The following is a 24,980-nucleotide window of genomic DNA, read 5'->3' as shown; positions in this document are numbered from 1 at the left end:
TGCTGCTTTTGTTTGTTTGCGTTTGCAGCGAACATCCTCCAGCTGAGATCACCTTTTCCAAAGCTCAGATACGCCTTCCGGAAAGCCAGTGGCAAAATGAGTGTTTGGATGTTTGTGGCCTGTGACCCAGAGGAGGGTTTTGGGAGAACAACGGGAGCACAGCAGATGTTTGGACGGGGAATGCCCACAGCACCGCTGCTTTTTGACCCACTGCATGACCCTTCTGGAGACCCTCCCTCATTTTTCAGCCACTGGATGCTACGACGCAAATTTTTTGATGTGCTTCGTAGCTTCCTCTGAGCAAAGGCCTGGTGAGCGGGGAGCCCTTCGGCACAGCTCGTTCCCCTCCTCCCCTCAGCTCTGGTGACGGCAACCTGTGTCCTCGTGTTACTTCTTGGCCTCGGACCCCTCGCAGCAAGGCGATCCACTAAGTGAACATTAGAAGCTGTTCTCCGAGCCAAGGGTTTTCCCCCGGCGGGTTTCAGAAAGGCCCACCTGCTCCTCTCGGGGCTGGTGTTCCCTCCAGCCCGCCTCTGCAGCTGAGTGCCATCCCTGGCGTGAGCCGGCAGTCGCTGCCCCGGCTGCATTTTGTTCTCGCTGCGGTACTTTGATCACTCAGAGCAAATCAAGGGCAGGTCAAAGTCAGGCACCACATGGGTTTGCTCGTCCGGCTCATGTCTCACCCCTGACCACACACCGGACAAATTCCTCCTCGGCTTGCGTTGCTTTCTTAGCAGCGTCTGCTCTGACCACGGTGATGCTGGTGACAGGGGAGGAAACACGGCTCTGTAAGTAGAGACGCGCAGAAAAGAGCAGCATTACGCTTCAGTCCCAAACCTTGTCTGACCACACAAGGTGGGTTGTTGCTCCCCGGGGGTGGTGGGACCGCGGTGGAGGTGCAGCCCCGTTTCCTCCCTGGAAGTGGGGAGAGGAGCACGGCTCGGCCGGAGGCAGCAAGGGCCGCAGCCAGCGGGTCTGAGGTACCGCACGAGCTGCCGTACCAGGCACGTGGTGGGTGAGTTAAGGACATATTTTCAGCCTTAATTCTGAGTTTCCTAGGTTTTGTCAGTTTAAGCCAGATTCCTAATGTTATTTTAATGCAGTTGTTTTGTGTGTGAATAATATGCTTTCTACGCCAAACCACAAGCCCTGGAACTAATATCTCATAAAAATGCCTAGAGTCCAAAGCTAATAGCTGTTATTCAGCTGATCGAGTGATGCCTAAAAAGTTGCAGATTAACGCTATTCCCCAGGGGAAGGTAAAATTAAACTCGACTTCTGATGGGGCTGGGTGCTGTTTTGCGCAGTGTCTGAGCCCGGGCTGGGGGATGCAGCTTGCTGCAGGCCCTGGGAGCCCCACGGCAGGGCTTGGCGCTGCGAACGCGTGCGGCGACTGCCATCCGGGCTCTACCTGGAGTCCCGGCGGGCAGAGGTTGGTGGGGGTGAGGGATTTTCATCAGTTTTCCCTTAAAAAAAGCCCCCGCCCTTCCAGCAACACCCCACCCCATGACGGGTCACTACAGCTCAACCTCACCCAGCCCTGCTGCTGCGGGCAGTGATTCAGGGGGTGCCAAAAAGGCGGTGGGGGGCGACGGTCACTTACTCCCCAGGCCGGCGGCGTCTGGGGGAGTGGGGCTGCAGGGAGGTCGGGTCCTGTGTCCACCAGCCCGGCACGGTGGGCAGGAGCAGGCGCTGGAGCCAGCAAGGGGGCAGGTGCCCCTTCCCCTGTCAGAGAGTTTGGACGGGGCATCAGTGACCCACAGGGAGCAGAGGGGGGACGCGACGGGGGCTGGCAACAGGGGTGAAGTTGTCCCTTCGCGCTCCTTCCAGGCAGGGAAATGGAGCCACAGGATGTCAGTGCAGCCTGTGCGAACACCACGCTTGCCGAAAGAAGTAGCTGTCTCCTCTCAAGAGCACACAGGAAGATCTCTTTCCCAGAACATCGTCTTATTTAGGAAACTCGCATCACGGCAGCAAAGCAGAATGCTTATTTGGGAATAAGAAAATGAGATGTGGCCCCAAGTCAGTGCTTGCGTGTAGGCACGGTGGCAGAAAGTTTGAGGACGCACCAGAGGCAGTTGCTGGCTGGCAGTAACAAACACAGAGCTGGGTGGGCCAGAGGCCCGGACAGCTGTGTTTGCTGCCTGCGTCCTCCGATACTGGCTGCAGAGTTGTAAGGTATTGATTATTTTCCTGTTACAACACAAAGGGATTAGCTAGATTAGCTTCTGCAGAGGTGAGAAAGAAATGTGGCATGTAGACTGTTTGTTTTGCTCTAATTGGATTCACACCCTCTTTCTGAATAAATCTCATTTTACTCCAGCTCTTGTGGTTTTTCATGGCCGTGAATGCTGAGGAGCTCTTCCAGTGATGGGCAAGTGATTCTCGGCTTCGGTGGGGAAAGTGGAGGGGTCACGCTGCGGTCACTAGAGGCAGGCAGCCTGCAAACAGCACAGCCGAGGAAGCTCTCATGGTCGCGTCCCAGATGATGCTTCATGGTCATGGACAGCTTTTGGCAGCACGAGGTAAAAGCCACTCTTTGAACAGAGAAATCTAAGCTTTTCAGTCCTTCTGGACACGACATCCACACCTGCTCTGGGTAAGCTGCAGCAAAACATTGCGACCCAGAGGCATGGTGATGCTACCCATCAGAAAGCAGCGTATGCTGTCTCCCTTCAGCAAGGTGAGCTGGGCTGTATACTAAAATTGTCAGCGAATTTTCTGCTGCCATTCATCACCTTTTCTAGCTGGTCTGGAACACTGTAGGAAAATTATCTTCATCTGCTGTTTTTCTTGGCCCGCTCACTCAGAAACACAGAAAGTACCTGCAGCAAGGGTGCCTTCTCAAGTTTGACCTTTAAACCTCTGGAAACAAAATGAGCTTAGATGGAAAAGAAAGAAGAAAGAGCATAGTTTAAGAATCCTGGGTTTGGGTGGTTGCAAACTACTAAGCATCCTCTCTGTGTTAATCCTGCTAAACAAGTAAATGCTTTTCACTCCTGGGTCCTTTGCACTGTGGAAACTTTTGACATCTCTGTACTGGCCACTGTGGTTTGAAGCTCTGCCTCTGAGTCAGATGGGTATCAAAAACCTCAGACCAGCTGGACTGAGAAATACTCACTTGATGAGCACAGCAGAAAGCAGACAAAAAATAAGTAATTAAGTCAACGAGATTTTCGGGGGGTTCTAAATTATGTCTGCACATGCATTACAGAGTTAAGCCTTAAATTTGAAATTCTTCCATTTATTTCTTGTTCCTACAAAGAACAAATGAATGCTACATCAGGAAGGCCCATTTCTCTGGAGAGCACCTGCTCCTGCAGTTTCCAAAGATGTCCTGTATTTGCAGATGCCTCTTCATCTACACCAGCCTCTGACTTGTCTGAGAAAGTTCGGTAGGTCTTATTGCAATTTGTGCACACATATTAAACTTGACATAAAATTTCTCTTTTATTGCTGTTTTGGTCATGTTTCTCCTCCTGACGGATTGTTTTATTATCTGTTGACTTTGTTACTCTATAACTGGACACTGAAGCATCAAATAAATTCATATGCTGGGTACATTCTCTGTTTGAGGTGGGTATTGGAGTGATTTGGTATATAGATTGCCATAATTTTCAATGATACCTTTTGCCTTACTCTTTTGCTCTTGCAGAAGTCATTTGTTTTAGTACTTTTAGAGCCCACGGGAGGTGCTAAATAAACATTTCAAACTATAAAAAAAGTTACTGGCCAACTGTGGAATGGTAAAATTAAGTAATTGACACAGCATCACACACGTAAGCAGAGCATCTAGTTCTGCAGAGCAACCTTCAGATTCCCCCTCTTTCTCTTCCTGTGCTGTTCTGCCTCATTTATGGCTCATCAGATGAGGCTTTTACATCCTCCCTCCCTGCACAGTTCCTTAGAGCAGTATCCATCCTGAGGAAAAAAAAAAAAAGGCCCCCAATAAAAATAATGTGATCAACTAATTTGAAGGATCTTTTTAAAAAATGGACAATACAGTCTGTTTTTCCTTATCTTCATTTTGGAGTGCCTGAGCCATCTTAGAAAATTTCCTCCCAGTATTTAGCCTGAATCAAACATGTAGAATTTTCCTAGCAGGGAATATTCCAGTCTACAAAATGAAAGCTAGGTAAAGGGAAAATAACTGAAATCAGAGCCTGCTACTAGAAAATATGATACAACCTGGACAACGGGAAACACCTTAATACAGGAATTGCTGCTTCTACTGAAGTTTGCCACCTCTGCAATGGAGCTGCCAGTTGCTTTGGTTCCACAAAGCAGTGCTATACAGATTTTTAGGGCAGGCAAGTATTATTTCTAAGGGAAATCAAAGGTGCAATTAGGAGAGCCAGCGGTAAAGGCATCACTTTCCCATCACAGTACCCACACAGCACAAGGGGAAAGGCTCAATAGTACAAACAAGGACATTGATGGGCTCTAAGGGTCAACCAGCTAAAAAGTTGGTAGGGGCAACAAACAGGCTTGCAATCCCTCTCTCGCTCTCCTATGAGGGGGGAATGTAAATGGGAAAAGGCTACTCCTCTGCAGATTGAAAGTAAAGGCTTACGGATCATTTGATCCAGAACTTCATAAAATGTCAAGATGACTTTTGGAAATGAAGAAAGACCCATCTGTCTGTTGCCTTCTTAGCAAGTTGGAAATTGAAGGACACTATATAAGCTGAGGGAAGCCCCCAACAGTCTTCAGCACAAAATTCAGTTAAATCTCTGCCTTCAGCAGCTTCCAAATCACAGAAGCCTTAGCAATATAGGAGGACTGGGGCATAGGGCATTGAGAGGCCAGGGCAGAAAACAACGTTGTCTCCTTTCAAGAGAAATTATAAATAGTATTTAGCATCTCCAAGCAGGCAAGTTCATAAATGAGCCTGCCTGATTGTGGACTGGCTTCTTCGTCAACTTAGTATTCAGGAGAGGGAAGAATTGCCATAGCAACATTCCCATCTTCTGACATGTATCATGCAGATCATGTAGTCAAGGCAGCACAGCACCCTCTCACACATGTGCTCTGTGAACTTTTGTATTCCTGACAATATTAAAGAGAGAACTACGTCTCATGATTGACACACTTGCTTGTGTGTCTTTATGATTCCTTAAAAAAAATATGGAAATGCTTCCCTTCCCCCATCCTCCTCCTTTGAACTGTTTTCTCTTCTCCATCCCACTGAAATGATGAGAACAGCTCATGCCCCAAATCTGCAAATATATGTTCCTGACAGTAGTCCTACGCTATGCAAATGTGTAAACTGCAAACTGTAGAGGGTTTTAAAAAATTAAGTATATCCAGCAGAATCTAAATTCTGAGTAAAAGTGCTGAAAGGAACTAGAAAGCTTCCAGTAGCTGCATAATTAATGCTCTATAAAACAAAGCCTTACATCTTTTTTCTTTTGGTTTTTTTTTTTTTGCTTTGAGTTAGTCTGAAGTCTTCAGACACATATGCCAACCATACCTATGGCACACGTCAATATATATGTCGCCCTTTGTGGAAGCTGAGTTCACAAGCAGAGCAGAATACTCTACATGTTTGCAGCCACGGTCTGGCTAACCCCTGGGATGGCTTGGGCTATGTGGACTTCCCGCAGAAGGAAAAGTACCACACGTTACACAGGGCTAAGCTGTGGGCCAGTTTGAACGGGATGCTGCAACACTGTGCAGTAAAACCACCTTTTAACCCTGACAGCAGTGGCAGCCAGCTACTTGAGTTTACAAGTGATCTCGATTTAATCATATCATAGACCACCCAGTGGACCTCTTTCTAAGCTTACCACCTATTCAGTATTGTGGCTCCCTTAAAAAACTCTGTAACACTAGAAATAGTTGGAACATAATTATATCACTATATATATGCCTCTAACTATGCCTATCCCACTAGTGGTTCTGACATTAAAAGTATCACAATATACTGTCACATGCCTATGTATTTTTTCCTCAGACCTGGGGTTTTACACGCTGTGCTGTCCTTGGCATGATGCCTATGGCACTATTTCTACATAAGGGTTGGCCTCTGTAGCTCCTTCTCCAAGGAATGGGCTCAAAATCTTGCATAAATCTATGGCCTCGGCAGAGAGAGACCAAAACCCACTTTGAGTGCTTCTCTCTGGACTGGAGATGCACCCAGCTGTGGGCTACACCTAAGCGAGGTGATTTTTGTTACCAGGTTAGTTTCTCTTCTCTTGGTCATCTTTCTTACACAGCTCCCCAGAGCTGCCTCATGAGCACTCACTGCAAAATGTTCCTGTTGGGTGGCAGAAGCTCCCACTGTCTGTGCCAAGGGAGCTCCTTTGGATCATGGTCTGCTGGAGGCAAGTCACCTTCAGACAATGACAGCTTTTTATATCTCCCTCACCCCTTCCTGTCCTCCTCACCACTCCTCTCCAATGTTTAGGGTCACTGTACAAAGTTTTGGTACCCTACCTTCCCCAGGTAGGGTGAATGTAATTATGCTATGGTCAGTATTGCTTAATGCTTCAGCTGGGATTATGTCTCCAGTGAGCTCCTGAGCTTCACCCAGGTTCAAGAGCCCTCCCTGCCTTTGTGTACTCCACAGTTGCTCATTCCAAGAAATAACCATTCAAGAAATTCCTTCTTTATAACTTGTCCTGTGGTGACCCTTGGCCAGACTACGTACAGGTAGTTGAGGTCTGCCATTACCATAATTTTTGCTGCCTCTCTTAAGTATTGTGTGCATAATGGCCTCTTCCTACTCTATGACTAATAACACTCCTGTTGTGTTAAGCCACTTCTAGAGAAAATGCTTTGCAGCTTAATACTAGTAGCAGAAGAGGGGTGACCTCCCCCTATTTTAGCCCATTACATCTGTCAGGTGTAAACTCAGAAGCCAAATTGGGAACCATTATTAAGTAAGAATAATTGCCAAATTGGGAACCATTATTAAGTAAGAATAATTTATTTTATTTTACATAGTAAATAAGCTAAGACGATTATATGTAGAAAGCTAGCCAGGCACTGCTCTGCCTGCAAAAGGAAACATCCAGAAATGCGGTACCACAGATACCCCTATTGCAATGGGCAGGATGGCTGGCAGCTCATCAGCCTTACTCTCAGGGGAAAAGTGGGAGCACACGGAGCTGCCAGTTTGGAGTTACAGTGGAATTACTGCCCATGTCAAGAATGACACCTTTCACAGTGCCTGATTTCTTTCCGTGTTAAGCAAGTAACTGCCATTTAACATCTGACTGTCATTATTTGTTTCTACAGAAGATCACGTGTGTCTGCATGTATACATGTATGTGTATATATGTATCTGTATGTATGTGTGTGTGTAACTTTTATGTGCACAATATACATACAGTGGGGACTATCTGCATATTAAAAAAGCAAAGAGATATTATGTCCTAGTACTGACTGTACCATAGCAATCTCTATATTTAGAATGCACACTGCAGAGATACTTCTCCAGCCTAATGGTAGATGTTTACTTTTTAATACACAAGCTATATATAAAATGCTGAACTTGGACACCATGACTAGCTACAATACAAATTATATGAAAAAGATGCTATTTTACTTCTGTCTCATTTTACACAGCTCTAAAGAACAGCAGATACCTCCTCTGGTAGGCCACGAAGTCTGCGGCCTACCTTTCAAATTTCTGTACTGGCATTTATTGTGTTGAAGTTCAAATCCCTTTATAGCTGTGGTCTGAACAAGTAAAGGGCACTTAAGGGAATAAGACTACAACTTGCTCTTCTGGGTTACATTAAAACCCATTGATTTCCATCTGTTACTTGAACAAAACAGAGTGCATTTTTGATAAAAATAAAATTGCTTATTTTGGAGAATATACGTTAAATATATTTGATGTTTATGGTCTGTAAATTGGACAGTTCTGTTCTTCTTAGAGTTACTTAATAATACAAGAGGAAGTCACTATGCTCAAAAGAGCTATTTTCACTCTAAGCACAAAAAGCTCTTTCACTTCATTACGTCATTAGAAGCACTACAGAAAGCGTTCCACCTGCAAGTCCACTTGCCCCCTCATTCAGCAAAGCCCCTGCACTGAAAAGCACCTGTGCATGTGCTTTGAGTTCAGCATGCGCCCAAGTACTTTTCTAAACAGATGTCAACAGCTAGATCTTTTTACTTTTTACTTTCCAGGCTAATTTCATTTGCCCTTTGCTCCTTTTGCTTCAAAAAGAGGAGAGATCATCACCACTATAGAAAGCTGACCAGTCAAACCTGCAACTGCTTTTTTTCCTGGGACTTCTGCAATAGTCAAATCCTAGGTGTAATACAGCAGTCAGATACATTGAAGACACCTGCACTTTTACAACACATATGAACATGTTGGGCCAAACATAATGGCCCAAATATATAATAAAGCTCCCAGGTTTCTTTCCTTCCCTGCAACACCTGTGACCCCAGTTTAAGCGGCTGGCTACAGCAGCACGTGAAGCTCTGAACCACAGGAGCAGAGCAGAGCAGCTGGGATACCCTAGCAGAGATGACCTCTTCTACTAGTATGCACTACACTTTGATTAGGAGCTTTCTTTTGCTGCTGCAGATGGAAAATATCTGTCACCACCGTTTGCCCCTGTTCACATGAAACACAGGAGCACTCAAAGACAGGATTAGTAGCATAACTTCTCCAAGGCTGTGTTCAGAGGCGACCTCACCTACACATCTCCTACTGCTTGCAGCTTTGCTCTCAGGGCAGGAACACCAAACCTACCTCAGTGATGCTAACCTCAGGCTGATGGTCTCTTCAGGACTATACTTTAACTCAAGTTTTAGATTATAAATACTTTCAGTGTTGAGTCTAATGGTATCTGAGTCTTCAAAGGCTAGCAAAGCATGTACGAGAGCCCTACAGACTGACCAATCTTTACAGAAAATAAAAGGCAAAGAAGAAATTGATGTTAGGGTTTGAAATAGTCTTTAAAAAGCAAATTCAATAGGAAAAATGAACTAAGGAGCGTATGCCTTATACACTGTTGTTACAAACTGCCACGTGGGAGCCTGCAGAATAATGTCCAAGTGGCTTTGACATGCACTGGTGGTAATTTAGCTAATATTACTCACGTGGGCAGAGAAGCAAAGAATCAACTTAAAATTAAGGAAAATATTTGCCGTTTTCCTTTAAAATAAGTCAACAGTTGCTACAGAGAGACAGCAAACTATGGTTTTATCACACACAAGCTAAATCACAGACTAAAATAATTTCATTTTGAAATTGTGGCAAAAGTTTGCAAATTATGGCAACCTCTTTGTAACAGAGTGGTATGGGAACTGTGCATATACGTTTTGGGGTAGCTGAATGGATGCAGAAAGTGAGAATGAGCTTTCTAAAGCCAAATAGGGGGATACAGTCACACAGAAATTCACGGCAACTCTGTGGCTGGACTTTCTAACCAGCCTTTTAAAAAAAAAATCCCCCCTTTTTGGTGTTCTATACTAAGTCAAGAAAGTATTATTAAGATTGCAAAGTCAGGCATTCAAGAGTGAGGCAATGTCAGAATGAAGGCCGTCTGTTCAACCTTAATTTGGCCTCTTGTGAATATGAATTATGATATTGCCTTTAATTAGATGATCACACAGTATTTTTTCCTATGCCTCATTCATAACATGTGATGGATGGTGCTCACTGAATGATGAAACTTCACAGAGTTTTCTATGTGGTTTATCGTTAGAGCTATGACATACTCAATAAACATTACTAATTTAATTTTACTGTAGTCCTCAAGGGAAAAGCTAGTTTTTTTCACTTAGTTTATCCATCTAGAACCTACTCCCATTGCTCAGGTTTTCATCAAAGCTTAGCTTCCTTCATATTTGTTCTAGGCAGCTTTATTTGCATCAGCTTTGGGAAGGTATTGACAATACATGGGAACCAAAGTTGGGGTCCCCATTCTGGTGTGTGTCTTGGGTAGTCAGGCTTGGAGAAGGTCAACAGATCAGGGACGGCAGGGAAAATCCTGTTCAGCCACAAGATGGATCATTCCCAAAGTTGATAAGCACTTTAGAGAATTACCTGTGCACTACAGGGAAGTGCAGGCATATTTTTTCTAAAACTTGGACAAAGACAAATAGATTTTCCCCATAAATTCAGAAGTGCTACTAACATAAACGCTATCCTTCTTCCAAAGACCTAGTTTCACAGCAAGAGAAAAGTAGAGAAAAAGTTTTCCAGACATGATTTTTTTTTTCATAGACTTGCACTTGGAAATAGATGACTTGTTCTGACAAAAAGTTTTCCACCAAAAAAATAGTTCCCCCAAGAGAAATACCTTTCAGGGACAATTTCAGCCAAGATGGTTGAAATTTGGCAAGCTTACAAGTGACTTTTACTTTAGTCATCATTCATCCATCATCTTTCTTAAGAATGATGGATTGTGTAATTCTAAAGGGAATGAATACAGTCTAGAAGAGCACTCTCTGGGTACACAGGCCCCTAAGTTATTTATATCATGGTTCATACATCATAGGCTGGATTTAATGCTCTAAAATATTTTTGACTTTAAATACGATGATTCAAAGCTCATAGGAGATGGAGAACTTTTTGAGATCTGAGAAGACAAACTGAGTTCAAACCTTGGAATACTATAAATTTCCTCAAACCAAATGAAACCCACCACATTTTGTGTCACATATATTGCCTTTGGCTAACACTGCCAACCTTAGGGGCTTAACTGAGATCTAAGCTTGGTAGTCTATTTTTTTGAGGTCCTGAATATTCACAAATTCACAGATACGAGGGATGACAATTTTAAGTGTCCCTATGCTGTATCTCTGAAAGGGAGTCTTCTTTCACTTGGATACCTACCCATGGACTCAGCTATGCAATTTTGATCTCTGATGTTTCTGTTCTCTTTATGTTCTTACTACATTTCCGGTATCACCTAAAATGACGTGGTATTAGAAGAAAAACTTATCCTGAGCAGGTGTAAAACTTTATGAGAAAGAGGAATCTTTCCATCAACAGCCAGTCTCAGCCACTCAGTGGTGCAATAAATACAGCAGAGATGTTCACTGTACTCTAGCAGAATGTGTACAGCTGTGTGGCATTTTGGCATTTCTTATTTTTATTTAACACATTCTTTCCATCAGAATGAATTCTTGAATTCAGTGAAGGAAACAATCCCCGTGAAATAAAAAAACTGCAAAAATGTCCTAGACTTAACAGCAGAGCATGAGTTACGCAAGTTCGTCAAATGACAAACAAGTCAACAGGGTTTGTGCTTTGGGCTTCCCACCCTAAGCTGCAGTTGATAATGTGTTACAATGCGATGTCTGTCACCGCTGCTGCTGCTGTTGGGAAGTACAGCCAGATTCCTTAGTACATTCATTGTCCACCAGTACTTTCATGTGCTACTGCAGCTTTCAGAAGCAGTGACTTTAAACCATTTGTAGCTCACTAAAATGACTGAATCTGTGTTTTCTTTCCTTCCTGAGTTTTGAAAGCCTGTTGCAAATAACAGACATCTTACCACCTCCACTAACAACCATCTATTACAATCAAGCCCTAATTATGTGTGAATAGAGTAACCACATTGCAGTATTACCGTGCATATGTAATACACAGCTCAGGTCCAGCAGAACATAATATCCCTAACATGAGGCCACATGGCTACAGCTAATTTGCTTCCAAATTCCGCTGGGTTTGTGTGTCCTGTCCTCTCCCTCTGTGGGACCATCAGAGGAGCTCCTTCTTCTTTATCTGGCCACTTATTTCCATGAACTTTCTAGTAACTTGCCTATCTTTGGAATCTTTGCAACTCTGATCAACAAGTTAAAAATTATTGAGAAGACAGACAAACAGTCACAAAGACAATATCATCACAGAAGCCTTATTTTTGAAGGAAACCAACCAAAAAGCATTGTTGAACTTGCGCACTGTCTCCTATGAATACAAGTACATTTAAAAAAATACTGTGGAGGCATGTCACAAGTTGCATGAGATCAGTTTCCCCCAGAACTGTTCCAGAGCAGAAACATGGTTAAGTCATATTAAAACTGCAGAAATCCCTTTAATAAAAATCACACATTAACATTACACAACTTTGAAGTGCTCTGCATGTGTTAAAATAAATACATCTAAATACACTGATGAATAAATATGTGATGTGAATACCAAGACATTTGGATCTTAAAGTTACTTTTTTATAAATAATTTCTTGCTGAAAATTATTCCATTCACTTCATTTTAATTCTAGACAAATTTTCTGACTATTAGAGTTCCTTCTTGATTGTCTGATAATTAAACAGAAACCTGTCAAGTTTAAGTGATCGCTAGTATTTTGCAGCTGAATTCCTAACACAAACAGGCATATGTTTAACTTTAAACATTTGCTTACGTGCCTTCCTGAAGTAAGGCTTAAATGCTCTCTCTGGTACAACACTAACGGCTCAGCCCATCTATTGAGAACTTACAACTTGAAAATGCAGGATCAGGTCTTGTACTAGGAAAATAAGAAGAAAAATCCTCATGTAGAAATAATATCATCTACAGTTGACACTGGAAAACCTGAAAATATATAATTCAATGCCATCAATCCATCTAGAATTTCAAGAATCAGCATGAAGAAACAGAAAAGCAGGGATAATTTGATCTTTATTTAGGCCTATCTATTTAAGAAAAGTTGCATCATATTCAGATAGTCTAACATTGCAAGTAAGATTTTACTAGACTGATAAAATCATTAACATCACCAATTTAAGGCAGCTGTTACATAGTGTTACATTAATATTTCAGTCAGATTGAATTCTTCTTTGGATACATTCATGCATTAATTTCTACTGTATTTTTACACTGTACTTTGAAATATATAGGATTGTTTTGTTTCCCCATATTAGTGACCTATCTGGTTAAGCTTTTCTCAAACAATACAGAGAATGGACTCACTGTTCTTCTTGGTGGAAGTGAAAAGACTTAATGACTTAATGATTTAATGACTTATTTGATGCAAGAAATGCACATGGAGAATGCCGTGGAGATAAATATACATCTCATATGTATATGTCACATGCAAGCATTGAGAAATAGGAACGGAGGTTGAAACATTGTTATTATTCTTAGCTAAAATCATCTTCCTTCCATAGAAAACCCCAAAATATCCTTGCACTGAGCAGAGGGCCCATTAAACTTCCTCCTTTCCAAAAGATTCCTCTCCATGCCAACCTCTGTCGGGGATGAGAAATCTTCCATGGAGCCATAAACAATCGTCCATGTTGCCTCTATTGTTCAGTCCAATTTTGGCTTTTCTTTTCCTTCTTCAATACCTGAAAACATATGGAGAACAGCTTTTAAAAATCTCTCAATGAATAAAAATGAAGAGTTTACTTAGAGAGGTTCTTCTAATGCATTAATCTTTCTTTTCCCTTTATTGCTGTTGTTTCTCCCCTACTTGCTCACATGCTCTTGCATGTGTTACCTCACCTGCTGCGAACGAAAAGAGCATCTGCACACCTGATGGCAGTGGTTGTCCAGTAATGAACTGCACAATCCTCCCTCCCTCCGGACCATTTTCAAATCAGCCTAACCCCCTGCCGCATGCTCAGCCTTTGACGGCTGCAGGGGTCTGGGAACAGTTAGTTCCTTCACCTCCTCTGCTTACCTACAAGCAAATTAAAGTAGATGTTATTATAGTTGAAGCTAAGCAGCTGACTTTATTTGAAAGCAAGTTTTTAAAATTGTGTTTCAGAATTCAATAACTTTAACCCCCCTTCCATTTCAACACTGGATTTTTAAATATTTGCAAGCACATCTCCCTTTTTTGAGAGTACAAGAATGAAGAATCAATTATTGTTGACAGGGTGCCTCTCTCTTCTTGTAACAGCCATGTCTTTTGGTAATATCAGGAGGGCTGAGTTGAGTGTAGGGCTCCTTAAAGAACTTATCCTTGCTGCAGGACTTGTCTCTTTTCTATGCTAGGCAAAGTCTGGGCTGGGCAGCAGATTGTTTTTTCTGGCAATGAAAATATTCAGCTATTTCATATGCCTGTTCCTGGACAATGAATTACTATTGGTATCTGACAAAAGTATTGTTCTTCTGACTAAGCCCTCTCTGCCAGACATCTCAAATACAAATATTTCTTTTGGAGGTTTTCAGGCCTGCTGCATGCTGGAAAAGAAAGACTTTTGAGGACTGAAGGCAAAAGAGAAGTAATGTTTGACTGAGAATGCTGAGAGGAAAATCCAGTCACAAGTAAGATCACCTGCTAGCGCAACATATGCGCAGATGGTAGGTACACTGAAAGTCACTCTAAAAACATAGTTAATTCATTCCAATATGGGAAACAATAAGACCCATCTGCAGTTAGAAAGCACAACTGCAGAGCTGCTTCGCTGAAAGAAGCAACACAGAAACAAATGGGTCTGCGCACTGCCAGCAGCACAAGTACAATGGCCCCGGGTGTTGCTGGCAAACCAATTTAATGGAAGAGCCACAGTTGAAGGTTTAACAAACAAAACAAGAGGCTGGGTCCCAAAGATTACGGTGGGTTTCCAAGGCTGCTCCAGAGCCAATATCTCAAGTCTTCTGCTTTCTGCTGGAAGGAACTTTTCCAATAGTTTTAAATGAGCTGTTTTATCTGCCTTTTTAAGAGCACCTCTTTCCTTTCTTCTGAACCACTCTACTGCAGATGCATCAAATAGTTTGGCAGGAATGCAGATACCCTCAAAACTGTGGACAGACACTGGCTTGTACAAAGGGCAAATTTTTCCTTGCCTACCATGTTTGTGGTTTAACTTGGACAAACTAACTGCAAATCATTTTGTCAGTAGTGAGGTTTTATTTAATGCATCTCCAGAGGAAAAGGAAAAAACTCCAAACCCAAAACAACCCCCTCTCACCCCAGAAATCTTCTCATGGCAGACTGCTTTGATTTGCAAGCTTACTGCTCAAAAGCCCCTTTTAAATGTACAGTTTTCAAATATTATCTTCCCAAGTCTTGCATGGTGACAGACTGGCATTATTTTACATCTCTGCTGTTTGTGGTGTGCTTGCCATACGCTTCAGGTTAGGTGTACGCAAAGTGTTTCAAGCACAGCAGAACAGCAGGTGACTCACGGCATTTTCTGGTTTGCAAGTGCTCGAGCCACAAAGGACTTTGTATCAACATTCCTTAACCAAATCAAGGAAATGATAGAGAGGATAATAAGGCCATCGCAAACCTTGGAAGAGGGTGGAAGAATGACCCAATGGATGTTAGCTCCTCTAGGGTGGAGGGCCACGAGAACTAGGGATTTTCTTATGCATACTGTGGAATAGTGAGGGAGATTTTCCACCATTTACTTATTCACAGACTTGGTAAGAACACGTGATTCTTCACCACATTATTATTCTTCATACAGGACTTAGGTCAAGTGAAATTATTCCTTGTGGCTGCCTTTTTTAGAAACTTCTTTCTGGAATTAACTTAAGTGAGTTAAATAGATCTGAATGTGACATCAAACTGAGGACTGAAAACCAGACTTGAACACTGACCAATGATTGCTGGTTCTAGAGCAAAACCAAAAAGACACTTTATAGCTGGGTGCTAATATAAGCAAATGGCAAGTAAAACTGCTTTGAGCTTCTGGAATTAGGTTCTACCTTGTACTGGAGGACTTGTTAAAAGAGATTTGTGTGTGCAATAAACTACCATGTGAATTTATGGTGTATTAACCAGTGCACACTTAGTTTCCCAAAAGGGGATACAGGCTGTTTGCATGGTCCCAACATGTTATGGGCCCAACAAATGTAATGACAGAATTCCCACGGAGCATGGATTTCACTCCAGCTGTGATCTGCCACTGCAGTGATTATGAGTGTTGTTTGCTTATTTCAGGCAATTTGAATAATGAAAAACATCTTTCATAGAGTAAAGGAACCTACTTGTAATCTTGTGTTTGTCTTATTTTCCCTTTCCCTCTACTCAGCAACGGGTGGCCTAGGCAGGGTAGATGATGTAGAGTCTGCACAGTTATGTTTACCCTGCACTAAGGTGATCTTTAATTCCTATTATTTTACTGACATGACCATATTCATTTTTCTTGAGTAAATTTATAAGCAGAAAACATCTTATAGCTAAAAATACTAAAAGAATATATTTTTATTTCTGAGTCTAAGCTTACCATTAATAGCATTCCCACAGAATGATACTTTATTCTAGCTGCATTTAATGGGTTCATCAGCTAATAAGTGGGTTGTAAACCAAGTGGGTTGTAAACCTCTCAGGTAATTGCCAACAGCTCTTAAATTAGTATTGGAAGTTATAAAAAAGAATACATATTCATAGCTCATCATGCTCTCCAGCAGCCATTCCGTTCATCTGGCTGCTTTTAACTGCAAGCAAGCAAGATGTTTCAGTGGAACTTCTGTCATTCTCCTCTGTTTTAGCCAGCTTAAAAAGTTCCTGACTTTCAAGGGAGCACAGTCAAGTCCCAATGGTGTATTTCATGAGTTAATATTCTGAAAATAATACTTACATTTTTGGGTATCCCAGATGTAGTTGTTCAGGACCTCTCCCACCAAGTAGAATATGTTAATTATTACGGTAACGGCTGCAAAAAAGATTATTTTGACACCTGGGCTGAGATGCTCAAGAAGCGGGTACACCCACACTCCTGTAACATGGTGAATCCAGCACACCCTGAAACAAAACAAAAATAACAAGTACTGACTCCTACAGCTCTGTTTTCAAAAGTAGCTTGGGCTATAGGCTTAGCTACTGTAACCTAAAAAGGAATTATTTGAAAGGACTGCAAGTTGCAACTGAACTGGAGCACCTGAATGACATCCACCCAGAACAAACATCACAAATGATGAAACTACGACTGATTCCCCACATTCTTATTGCTTTGTTTTAAATTTAAGATGAACAGTTGGACAGTTTTCATGTTCTGATGTAGGCAGGTATTTCCTTGCTGCATTTGTATTTATGAGGAATATACAGCTGTGTTTCACAGGGCGGTGTGGAAACCGCAGCACCCTCTGTTCCAAGCAGGTTCTTTATTCAAAGAGCATTCAGGGTTCTCCAGGTCTGTACACAGCCCAACTCTCTGCCTTCTGCAGCATCCTTCTTTCATATTGTACACATTTGTGTGTTTCTGCTGCTTCTCCTCACTACACCTGGCAAGTGCGTCAGTTTTGGGGTTTGCCAAAAACATATGGTTCAGCTTCTCTGTGGGAGAATAATTTCTTCAGCACCTGTGTTTTAGGTTGCTCCTCCTTTTCTTTCAGTTACCTGGTATCATTTGGGATCTAATAATTTTTCTCTAGGTAGGACAAACATTTAAAAAAAAAAAAAAAAGAAACCACCTCATCAGTGAGATTCTGCCCAGCTCCACACTCAATATACAGTAAAGGAAAAGGAATGGTGGTGGTTTGCTGGTGACACAGAGATCTTTAGCATTCAGCTACAGTGGAGGTTGTTGGTACACTAACCCAAGAGACAGAGTGTCAGCTTTACTGCAGTGCAGCCTGAAGAAGCACTCCGGTATGTGCTTTCGCTGTGTGTGACTGCAGTGGACACCTGTACCCTCTGAAGGGATAGCTTTTGTCTTGAGATCTGATGTGGTAAGTGGTGAAGTCAGAGGGAGCAGAGCAAGTCCATACGGAATGTATGGAACAGTAGGTGGAACCTAAGAAAGGGGAATGATGCCAAACAACTGAGCAAACATCACGGAGGCTAACAGGGAAAAGTGCTCAGTAGAGACAGGCTGGGGCCCATGAGCTGCTGGGCTCTCTTCAAGAATGTAAATCTCTTCCTTTCTGACCTGGCAATTTGAGAGAGAAGCTCACAGTAAAGCACAGCTAGAGAAGACTGAGCAGCTGCACACACTACTATTGATGGGGATTTCCATGTCCGTATGATTTGCTTCACTTGCTGATACTTCTATTTGTTTAAGGAAGACACTTGATCACTAGATCAACAGTCATAGGCTCCTGAAGGGCAGATACATAGAAGTCCACCCAAAACTGTTACCATAAATGCCCGTCACACAGAAAGTACAGAATCCCTGTTTAACGATTCTCCATCACCCTGGAAATGTACATGGTTGTCATAGCTTCCCTCCTCCTTAGAGAAGCTTTTATTACAGCCAAACCCTTAACAGTTGGGACACTTCATGTAGGAATTTACATGTGTCAGTAAATTAATCTGCACAATCTAAATGCAGATTAAAAACCCTTTCTCCAAATGAGTTCACATATGGAAAATGATCTCTGTATTTTACAGCTATTTTCCACAACATTCTTATGTGCCAGAATTAACCTGACAAAATAAAGGTATCTGTGAAAAAATAAAGGGTTCCTCTGTATCCCAGGTTAACAGGGGATACCATGTTCCTCTTGATCAACGAAAAAGATGGGACAGCCGGGTAGAAGGCAATGGGATGTCCTCTACTCCCAGGTTGGCTTAGCAGGGAGTGTCTATTATTGCTTAACGTTTTTCCGTTTTGTTTGCTTTCTTTTTATGATGATTCTGTGAAAAACAAGCTCCAATGAAAAAGCTCAGAAAAAAGCCAGTGCTTCTTTTTCACTTCTTTTCTCTGGTGTGATAAAACTGCCCAGCACTAGAAAGCACCTTTACAGAGGGACTTTTCAAGGGACCTTCTAAACTGCACCTACGTAGCCAAATTCATGAACCAAGTAGAAGTGGCATTTACTAGAATGCATTTATACCGGAAAGAGGAAATATTTTCTAAATCCAACCAATGAGTCACTGATGAGCTCCCGAATGTCAGCAATCTCTGATGAGTTCAGAGTCTTTGAGCACAGCTCATGCACTCTGTTGCCCAGCACAGGAGCCCATTTGTTGCTTGGCGATACTGCTCGTGTGCTCAGCGTAGCTGCTGTAGGCCTGTCCCCAGTGCAGCCACACCATGGGAACTCCTGCTTTGAGCACAAGAGGTACCGAGCACCACTCGGGAGACATCGGTCACAAACCCATGTGATCAGCTGCCCTCATCTTCCTTAAAATGAGCTGCACCATGCCGCTCGCTACATTGGGATGGAGTAATATTAGCCTTCTCTCCACTGAGCAGTGACACACTGACTATTCCCACATTGTCTATACCACAAACGGGAGCAGCAAAGGGACAACTGCTGCCATGGAAACCTCACCTGATGGCCTTTCTTAGTGGGTTCATTCCTGCTTGCATACAAGCTATCTTGACGCCGCACAATAAAGGGCTGATCAACTGTAGGCATAAAGCTTACACACAAGATTGCTGATTACTAATGTTAATGAATGCCTTCAACGTTGCAATTCTAGTAGTCGTTATTCCTGTCCAACCTCATTATTAGATAAGCACAGGGGAGCATGCATTAAGAGTTACTTAGGAGTGCAAATCTAGATCCAATTTAAGACCCTGTTATTGAACAGGTATAAAAAATGGGTCGTTTAGATAAAAATAAACCGAGGAGAAAAAGTTTAAGCTAAAACTGGACTGGCTACTTTTGAGAAGATAAAATTTAAATTGAACCTCCCTGTGTTTTGGTTCCGTGACAGCCCACGTAGACATAACTGTGCATTTTCAAAGATGAATGCATTATAGGTCACTGAGCTCATTTAGCCATTCATTAGAATTGGTAAGAAAAGAAGGAATGGAAATATTCACACATTATATTAAAATTAAAATTTCTGTTAAAAAAAGTGGTGAATTTTGGACATTTTCAACCAGCTGGTGTAGAAATCAGAAAAAGCTATTTGAAAGCACACAATGTTGCTTCTTTTTAAAAAAATCTGTCAAAAATTTGACTTTGTACCTTTTTTTCACTTCTAGTATACAGTAGATGTTGTCTATGTCTCCTAACAAAGTAATCAGGAGGAAATGAAAACTATGTAGAGAAGATACACGTACATTTATTCTTTGGCTATAGGTTTTTTGTTAATGAGGAAAAGTAACTACAAAAAATTGTCGGAACCTTGTGATTTAGACGTGCTCTACCTGTTGCTTTGAGTAATGCAGCTGTTGCAATGGCATATGTAAAACTAGTCCTGTTAGAAGCAAGCTCAACGCATTGATATAATGGCAGATAAACATGACACCCAAAAGATTTTGCAATGGGAGACTTGTTGCAGAAAATGGTTGCTCCCTCACGATGGCTGCTTTCAGCTACAGGAGTCTGAATATACTTGCACAGGCATCACAGCTTGGCGGCATGTTGTGGTCTGAACTCTGAGTGTCTCCACCCATTTCCTGCCCAAGTCGAGTCCTTCAGCAAAATCTGCAGCCAAACAGCAATCAGTACTGCGTGTTCTGGAAACAGGAACTACTAGATGAGGGGCCGTGTAACTTTTCAAGAGCAGTGAATGAGAGGACACAGAATAATAATGCATGTCATAAAATGGCTTAAAGAGCTTCCAATGCTCTTCCTCGTAACAGAAGCAGCACTTCAACAGAACTCAGAGACAAGAAATTCAAATCTGATAATGGAAGTATATGATACCTAATTAACCTCCACAATGTTCTACCCTATCTTTCAGTGACGCATCACTGAAATCAAGATATTCAAAAAAGTGTTGAAGTATACAAGTTTGGAAGTCTACTTAGTCCACTCCTCTTCTCTGGGCTGTATCATGCAACTCTAGCAAGCTTCTGAAGTCAGGAGACTGTAAAAGCAATAAGAATGTGTACAGTTATGCTTAAGCTGAAAGAGTACAAGGCATGTGAACCATCAAGACTGAAGTATCCAAGCATCTACTTTTTGACATAGGTTTTGGAAGAAAACTTCCCTTACAGGCTGGTTATTCCAAAACCGCCTGATAAATCTCCTCCTGAAGCATCTGACATTAGCTACAGCTAGAGCCTGGATACACGACTACTCTGATCTACTATGGCAGTTCCTTTCTGGTTACTTCTCACAGCAGCAAGTCCTTTCCTGTATCTTCTGTGCCATTCAGGTTTCCAGTGACTGGCAGAAAGCAAGGCTGTATCTTTGGTCGCAAACAAATCCTAGGCGAGTTCCCCTTGTGGCTACTCGTTACCAAACAACAGAATGTAGGCTTTTTCTACGCTTTTATTTCATTATCTTTTCTAGCATCCCACTCTTCCTTTTCCACAGAAAGTGAGAACTTTACCCAGAACTATTAAATCATGGAATGTCTCCCAAAGGAGGTGACAGGCTCACAGCAGCTGAGTCATTCAAAACTTGAACGAACAAATCATTTGTGGTTACAGAGTAGGGACCAACCCTGTGCTTTCAGAGACAGAAGCACAATGACCCATACTAAATCTGTTCTACTTTTGGTTTCTAATACTACTGATATAAGGCACATTTTCATAAATCCTCATGATTCCCCCCCCCCAAAAAAACCCAATCCCATAGGACAGCTTGTTCTGCATCTAATCACAATTGTTAAGATCTCAGCCACATTAAGATGCTGGGCTTCTTATAACACCAGCCAGCCAGGCCTAAGTCACCTATACCAGGAATGTACACTGTTTAGAAATTTTGAAGACTAAAAACTAAGTTCAATAAACAGTCATCAGTCAGGAAATAACAGCAATCATCCTGTGTTATTCCAGTTTCTTATGCTGGATTCTTCTCTATTGATCTGAGTGGTGCTGTACCATACATGGGTCATAGGACTGTGCTACTGGTATGGAGTGGCTTATGCAGAGCAGAAATTTGTGTACAGGTAGCTAGAATGACAGAAACTCTGCTGATTCGCTGCAAGGTGTTGTCATCTTTAGAATTAATCTATTTTGATAAATAGTATTTGATTTTAAATATAGTAATGGTTGCTATGCCTTCTTGAGCTATATTTTATTGAGCTGCACAAGCAAGTGAGAATGTATTATCCATGCATGTCATCTGTGATTGTACTGTTGCTTTGACTAAAACATTTGAGGATGTGGAGGTGGAGGTGAGACAGAATGTAACAGTCCATAATGGCTATGTCAGACCTAATAGGCTGAGGATCCATGCAGCCTTCTCTCGCTGAAAGCACTTCTGCTCTCCCACCCTCCTTCTGGGTCAGGTACAGGGACGCTAATCTTCTCCTGGCCTATTTCTGCTGTTTCTATTTCTTCCTACTCTTTCCTGTTCTAAGCAGCTCTGGCTCCAACTCTTTTCTCCTCCTCTGCATTGCCTCATCTATCACCCACCTCTCCATCAGCCTTCCACTCTGATTTCAAAGCCTGTCTCCCTCTCCCCCTCCCAGCTTTTCCCACTTCCTTGCATGATTTCAGCTTTCAAGCTGCTGACCTGCGAGCTGCCCATTTCCTTACCCATTTCTCTTTTAACCCATGGTTCTAGTTAATTTCTTTTACTTGCCTCAAGGACTTTTTGGTTTTCTCCAATCACTGATTCCTCTGATCTCTATTGAACTTCTGTCCCCAGTGGTCACTTCCAAAAGCATTCATGACCTCCTCCCTACATACAGACCCTCAGCATACTCTAGCACAGCCATGCTCTGTCTGTCTCTCCTGCTCCACTGGCACCAGCTACCTCAGAAATCTTTCTGGTTTCTCAATCCTGACCTTCTTTATCGATATGGCTGTCAATTCCCACCAAGCTTCATGCTCTAACTCTCCAGCCCTCTATTCTGAATGTCAAGGTTTGTCCTAGCAGTCTGCACCCTTATCCCTTTGCCAACATCTGAACATCTGCTCTTTCTGATCTTCCTCTTCTTCTATGGAGAATCGCTAGTGGAAATCCTACAGCAAGGCTGACAGTATCGATCTCAAATTCATTCCAAATTCTCAGTGTACATTCCTTTCTCAAATTCTTTCAAGAAGAATTCAGCAAATTACCCCATCTAAATGCTCTCCCTTGGCAAATCTACAGAACTCTCCTCAAGTCACTTCAAGAGAAACTTTATTTTCAAATGAAAGTTTAAAGGTACCTGAGCTCTTTAAATAGATTTATCAAAGAATGAATCAAGTCCAAGCTTGGCACATGTGGAGGCAGCTCCTAGTGGATTTGAGATAGCAATAAGAGAGCAGATCAAGTCTTTTGCTCCCAAACATATAGCCCAGCATGATTAGAGCAGTGGAGTCAGGTTCTTAGGGTCTGTTTTTTTGGCATCCCCAAGTGCTCAAAAGCAGAGGGAACAAGAAGACCATTTTAAATAAACGTATTTGTCTCAGTTTATTTTAGGGACATATTAGGCTCTGATATTAGTTACCATGAGGTCATTCTTATTACAAGGAGCAACACATTTCTGGCTCTTTTCTGTTCCTTGACAACCAACTCCATACACCCATTGGCAGTATTTTCTGGTAGTACTGGCAAGCTCTTGGGTTTTCTTAGCACTGTCTAGATTTAACAATTCAATACAAATTGTGACCTTTCCAAGCCATGCTAAATAAAGCCAATCGGCCTTTCCCGTCTTATCCCATGGCCTTGATTGTGAAAGTCCATGTATGGTCTGCAACAGGCAATGCAAGTCTGTGAATGTTCTGCCTGGGCACAGTTTCTTAAGAGCAAGGGAGAGCTCCCCCTCATAGAGAACGCATGAGCTAAGTGTGCCTACTCAAATGCTCTCCGACTGAAGGGAGAGAATGCAAAAAAAAGAAAGAAAAATAGAAAATGGTTTTACTCTTCAAGAAAGGATGCTTTTCAGATAACATGTCTCTGAATAATGCTCAGGAGATATCAAGTTATTTAGCTATGTTCTTCCAACTTCAGTGATTCTATTCAGAATTGTTTGCCTGTTTTCTCATTTATCAAATATATATAATAGAAGCTTGCTATTCCACTATCTCTTTCACATGTGAAAGATTCAGTCACATATGAAATAAAACAGAAGCTCTCCTCTACTTGGAGTTAAAAAAATGCATGAACAGAGTCAAACCTAAACAATATCCTTCTTTATGCTCCTTTACAGTACAAAGTGCGACACAATACATAAATCATGTATCATGGCAAGATGGTTTCAGCTGAGGTGGGGAAAGAGTTCAAAATTCAAGGGCAAAACATAGAGAACATCTGATTAGCAACTGTCTCCACTTTACACTGAGAGGGGTGCAGTGAAAACATTTCTGCTGAGGGAAAAATGACATAGGGAGAAGGACAAATTCTCAAGTGGCAGACCCCTAACTTCTAGGTAAAAAAACAAACCAAGAACTATGCCCCAGCAGGGGACCCATAGACAACCAAACGTACAAAGGAAGGAAGTTCCACCAGGCTGTATGTAACTAGGTCATTTGCAGGTGTAGTCTAATTTTAATGCACTGTGCTAACCTTGAGGGGTCTAAATTGTACACCAACAATGGCAGCAAATCTGAATTAAGTAATTCCAAACGTTCTAAGTGATTAAGGTCTCTACTTCAATGTGGTCACTTAGCAGCAGGAAGACAGTGGACCTCAGCTGTGAAAGGTAGGCACACTCTGGGTGAAAGAGATGAAAAACCCTCACTTTTCGTATTTTCTGGTAGATTTTCCCAACCTGTGAATGTGAGATACATCGTATTGATATCATGGAGCCAAGATTTGGCTTGCAGCCTCAACCAAATCTTAGATAGAGGCTTCAATAACACTTGCATGCTGAAGACATGCAGAACTTGCAGATGATGGCACAGTGTAGCTTGTGTCTGTCTCCAGTCTTCCCCAAGGACGTTCTTTCATAAGAGTAGAGGGAGAAGTGCAGAATTTTGCAGGATGACCTTTAGGCTGAGTAAGCAGTTGTCTCAGACCATCTTTAGAGAAAACACAACTTGGAAGAAGGTAAGTCACTTGTGAGTAGCCCTATCCATTTTGGAAATAATGGACGTGTAGGCAAAATCAATAAACAGCAAAAGCAAAGGGAGACCATCACAGGCTGTAACTGGGTATCCGTTTAGCAGTTAATTTCTTAATGCAGAATCTTCTTCCCCTGCTTTACTTGTCCTACAATTTCCTTTTACCTTGTACTTGTAGCTGTAGGATGTTGATGCACTCTAGTAGGCAGGATCAAGCCATGTGAGTATCACACTGATACTGTAACAGATTCTTAAAAGATTTTAAGACACCTCTGGTTTTATTTCACTTGCAGAACTGGATTGTTTCAATTTTCTATTCCTAT

The 24,980-nt window shown here is 42.1% G+C and overlaps 1 protein-coding gene and 1 long non-coding RNA gene across 2 annotated transcripts in view; one reads left to right on the top strand and one right to left on the bottom strand.

Annotated features, from left to right (window-relative positions):
• The first annotated feature begins 345 nt into the window (after positions 1 to 345).
• On the top strand, positions 346 to 3,551 carry LOC142034971 (uncharacterized). Its single transcript, XR_012651782.1, has 3 exons — positions 346 to 788; positions 2,324 to 2,525; positions 3,266 to 3,551. It is a non-coding gene; the product is annotated as an uncharacterized LOC142034971 (long non-coding RNA).
• An 8,437-nt stretch (positions 3,552 to 11,988) lies between these two features.
• The window catches only part of AIG1 (androgen induced 1), a 124,754-nt gene continuing 111,762 nt past the window's right edge, over positions 11,989 to 24,980 (bottom strand). Inside the window, exons 5-6 of the mRNA XM_075035885.1 lie at positions 16,453 to 16,616; positions 11,989 to 13,263 (exon numbers count right to left, since the gene is read on the bottom strand). Of these exons, the coding sequence (XP_074891986.1) occupies positions 13,226 to 13,263; positions 16,453 to 16,616 (202 nt within the window). The 3' untranslated portion in view covers positions 11,989 to 13,225. The remainder of the gene's footprint in view (positions 13,264 to 16,452; positions 16,617 to 24,980) is intronic.

This window comes from Buteo buteo, chromosome 9 (assembly GCF_964188355.1).
Source record: "Buteo buteo chromosome 9, bButBut1.hap1.1, whole genome shotgun sequence".
Lineage (NCBI taxonomy): Eukaryota > Metazoa > Chordata > Aves > Accipitriformes > Accipitridae > Buteo > Buteo buteo.
The sequence above is the reverse complement of the archived record's forward strand: the minus strand, read 5'-3'. Positions and strand labels throughout refer to the sequence as shown.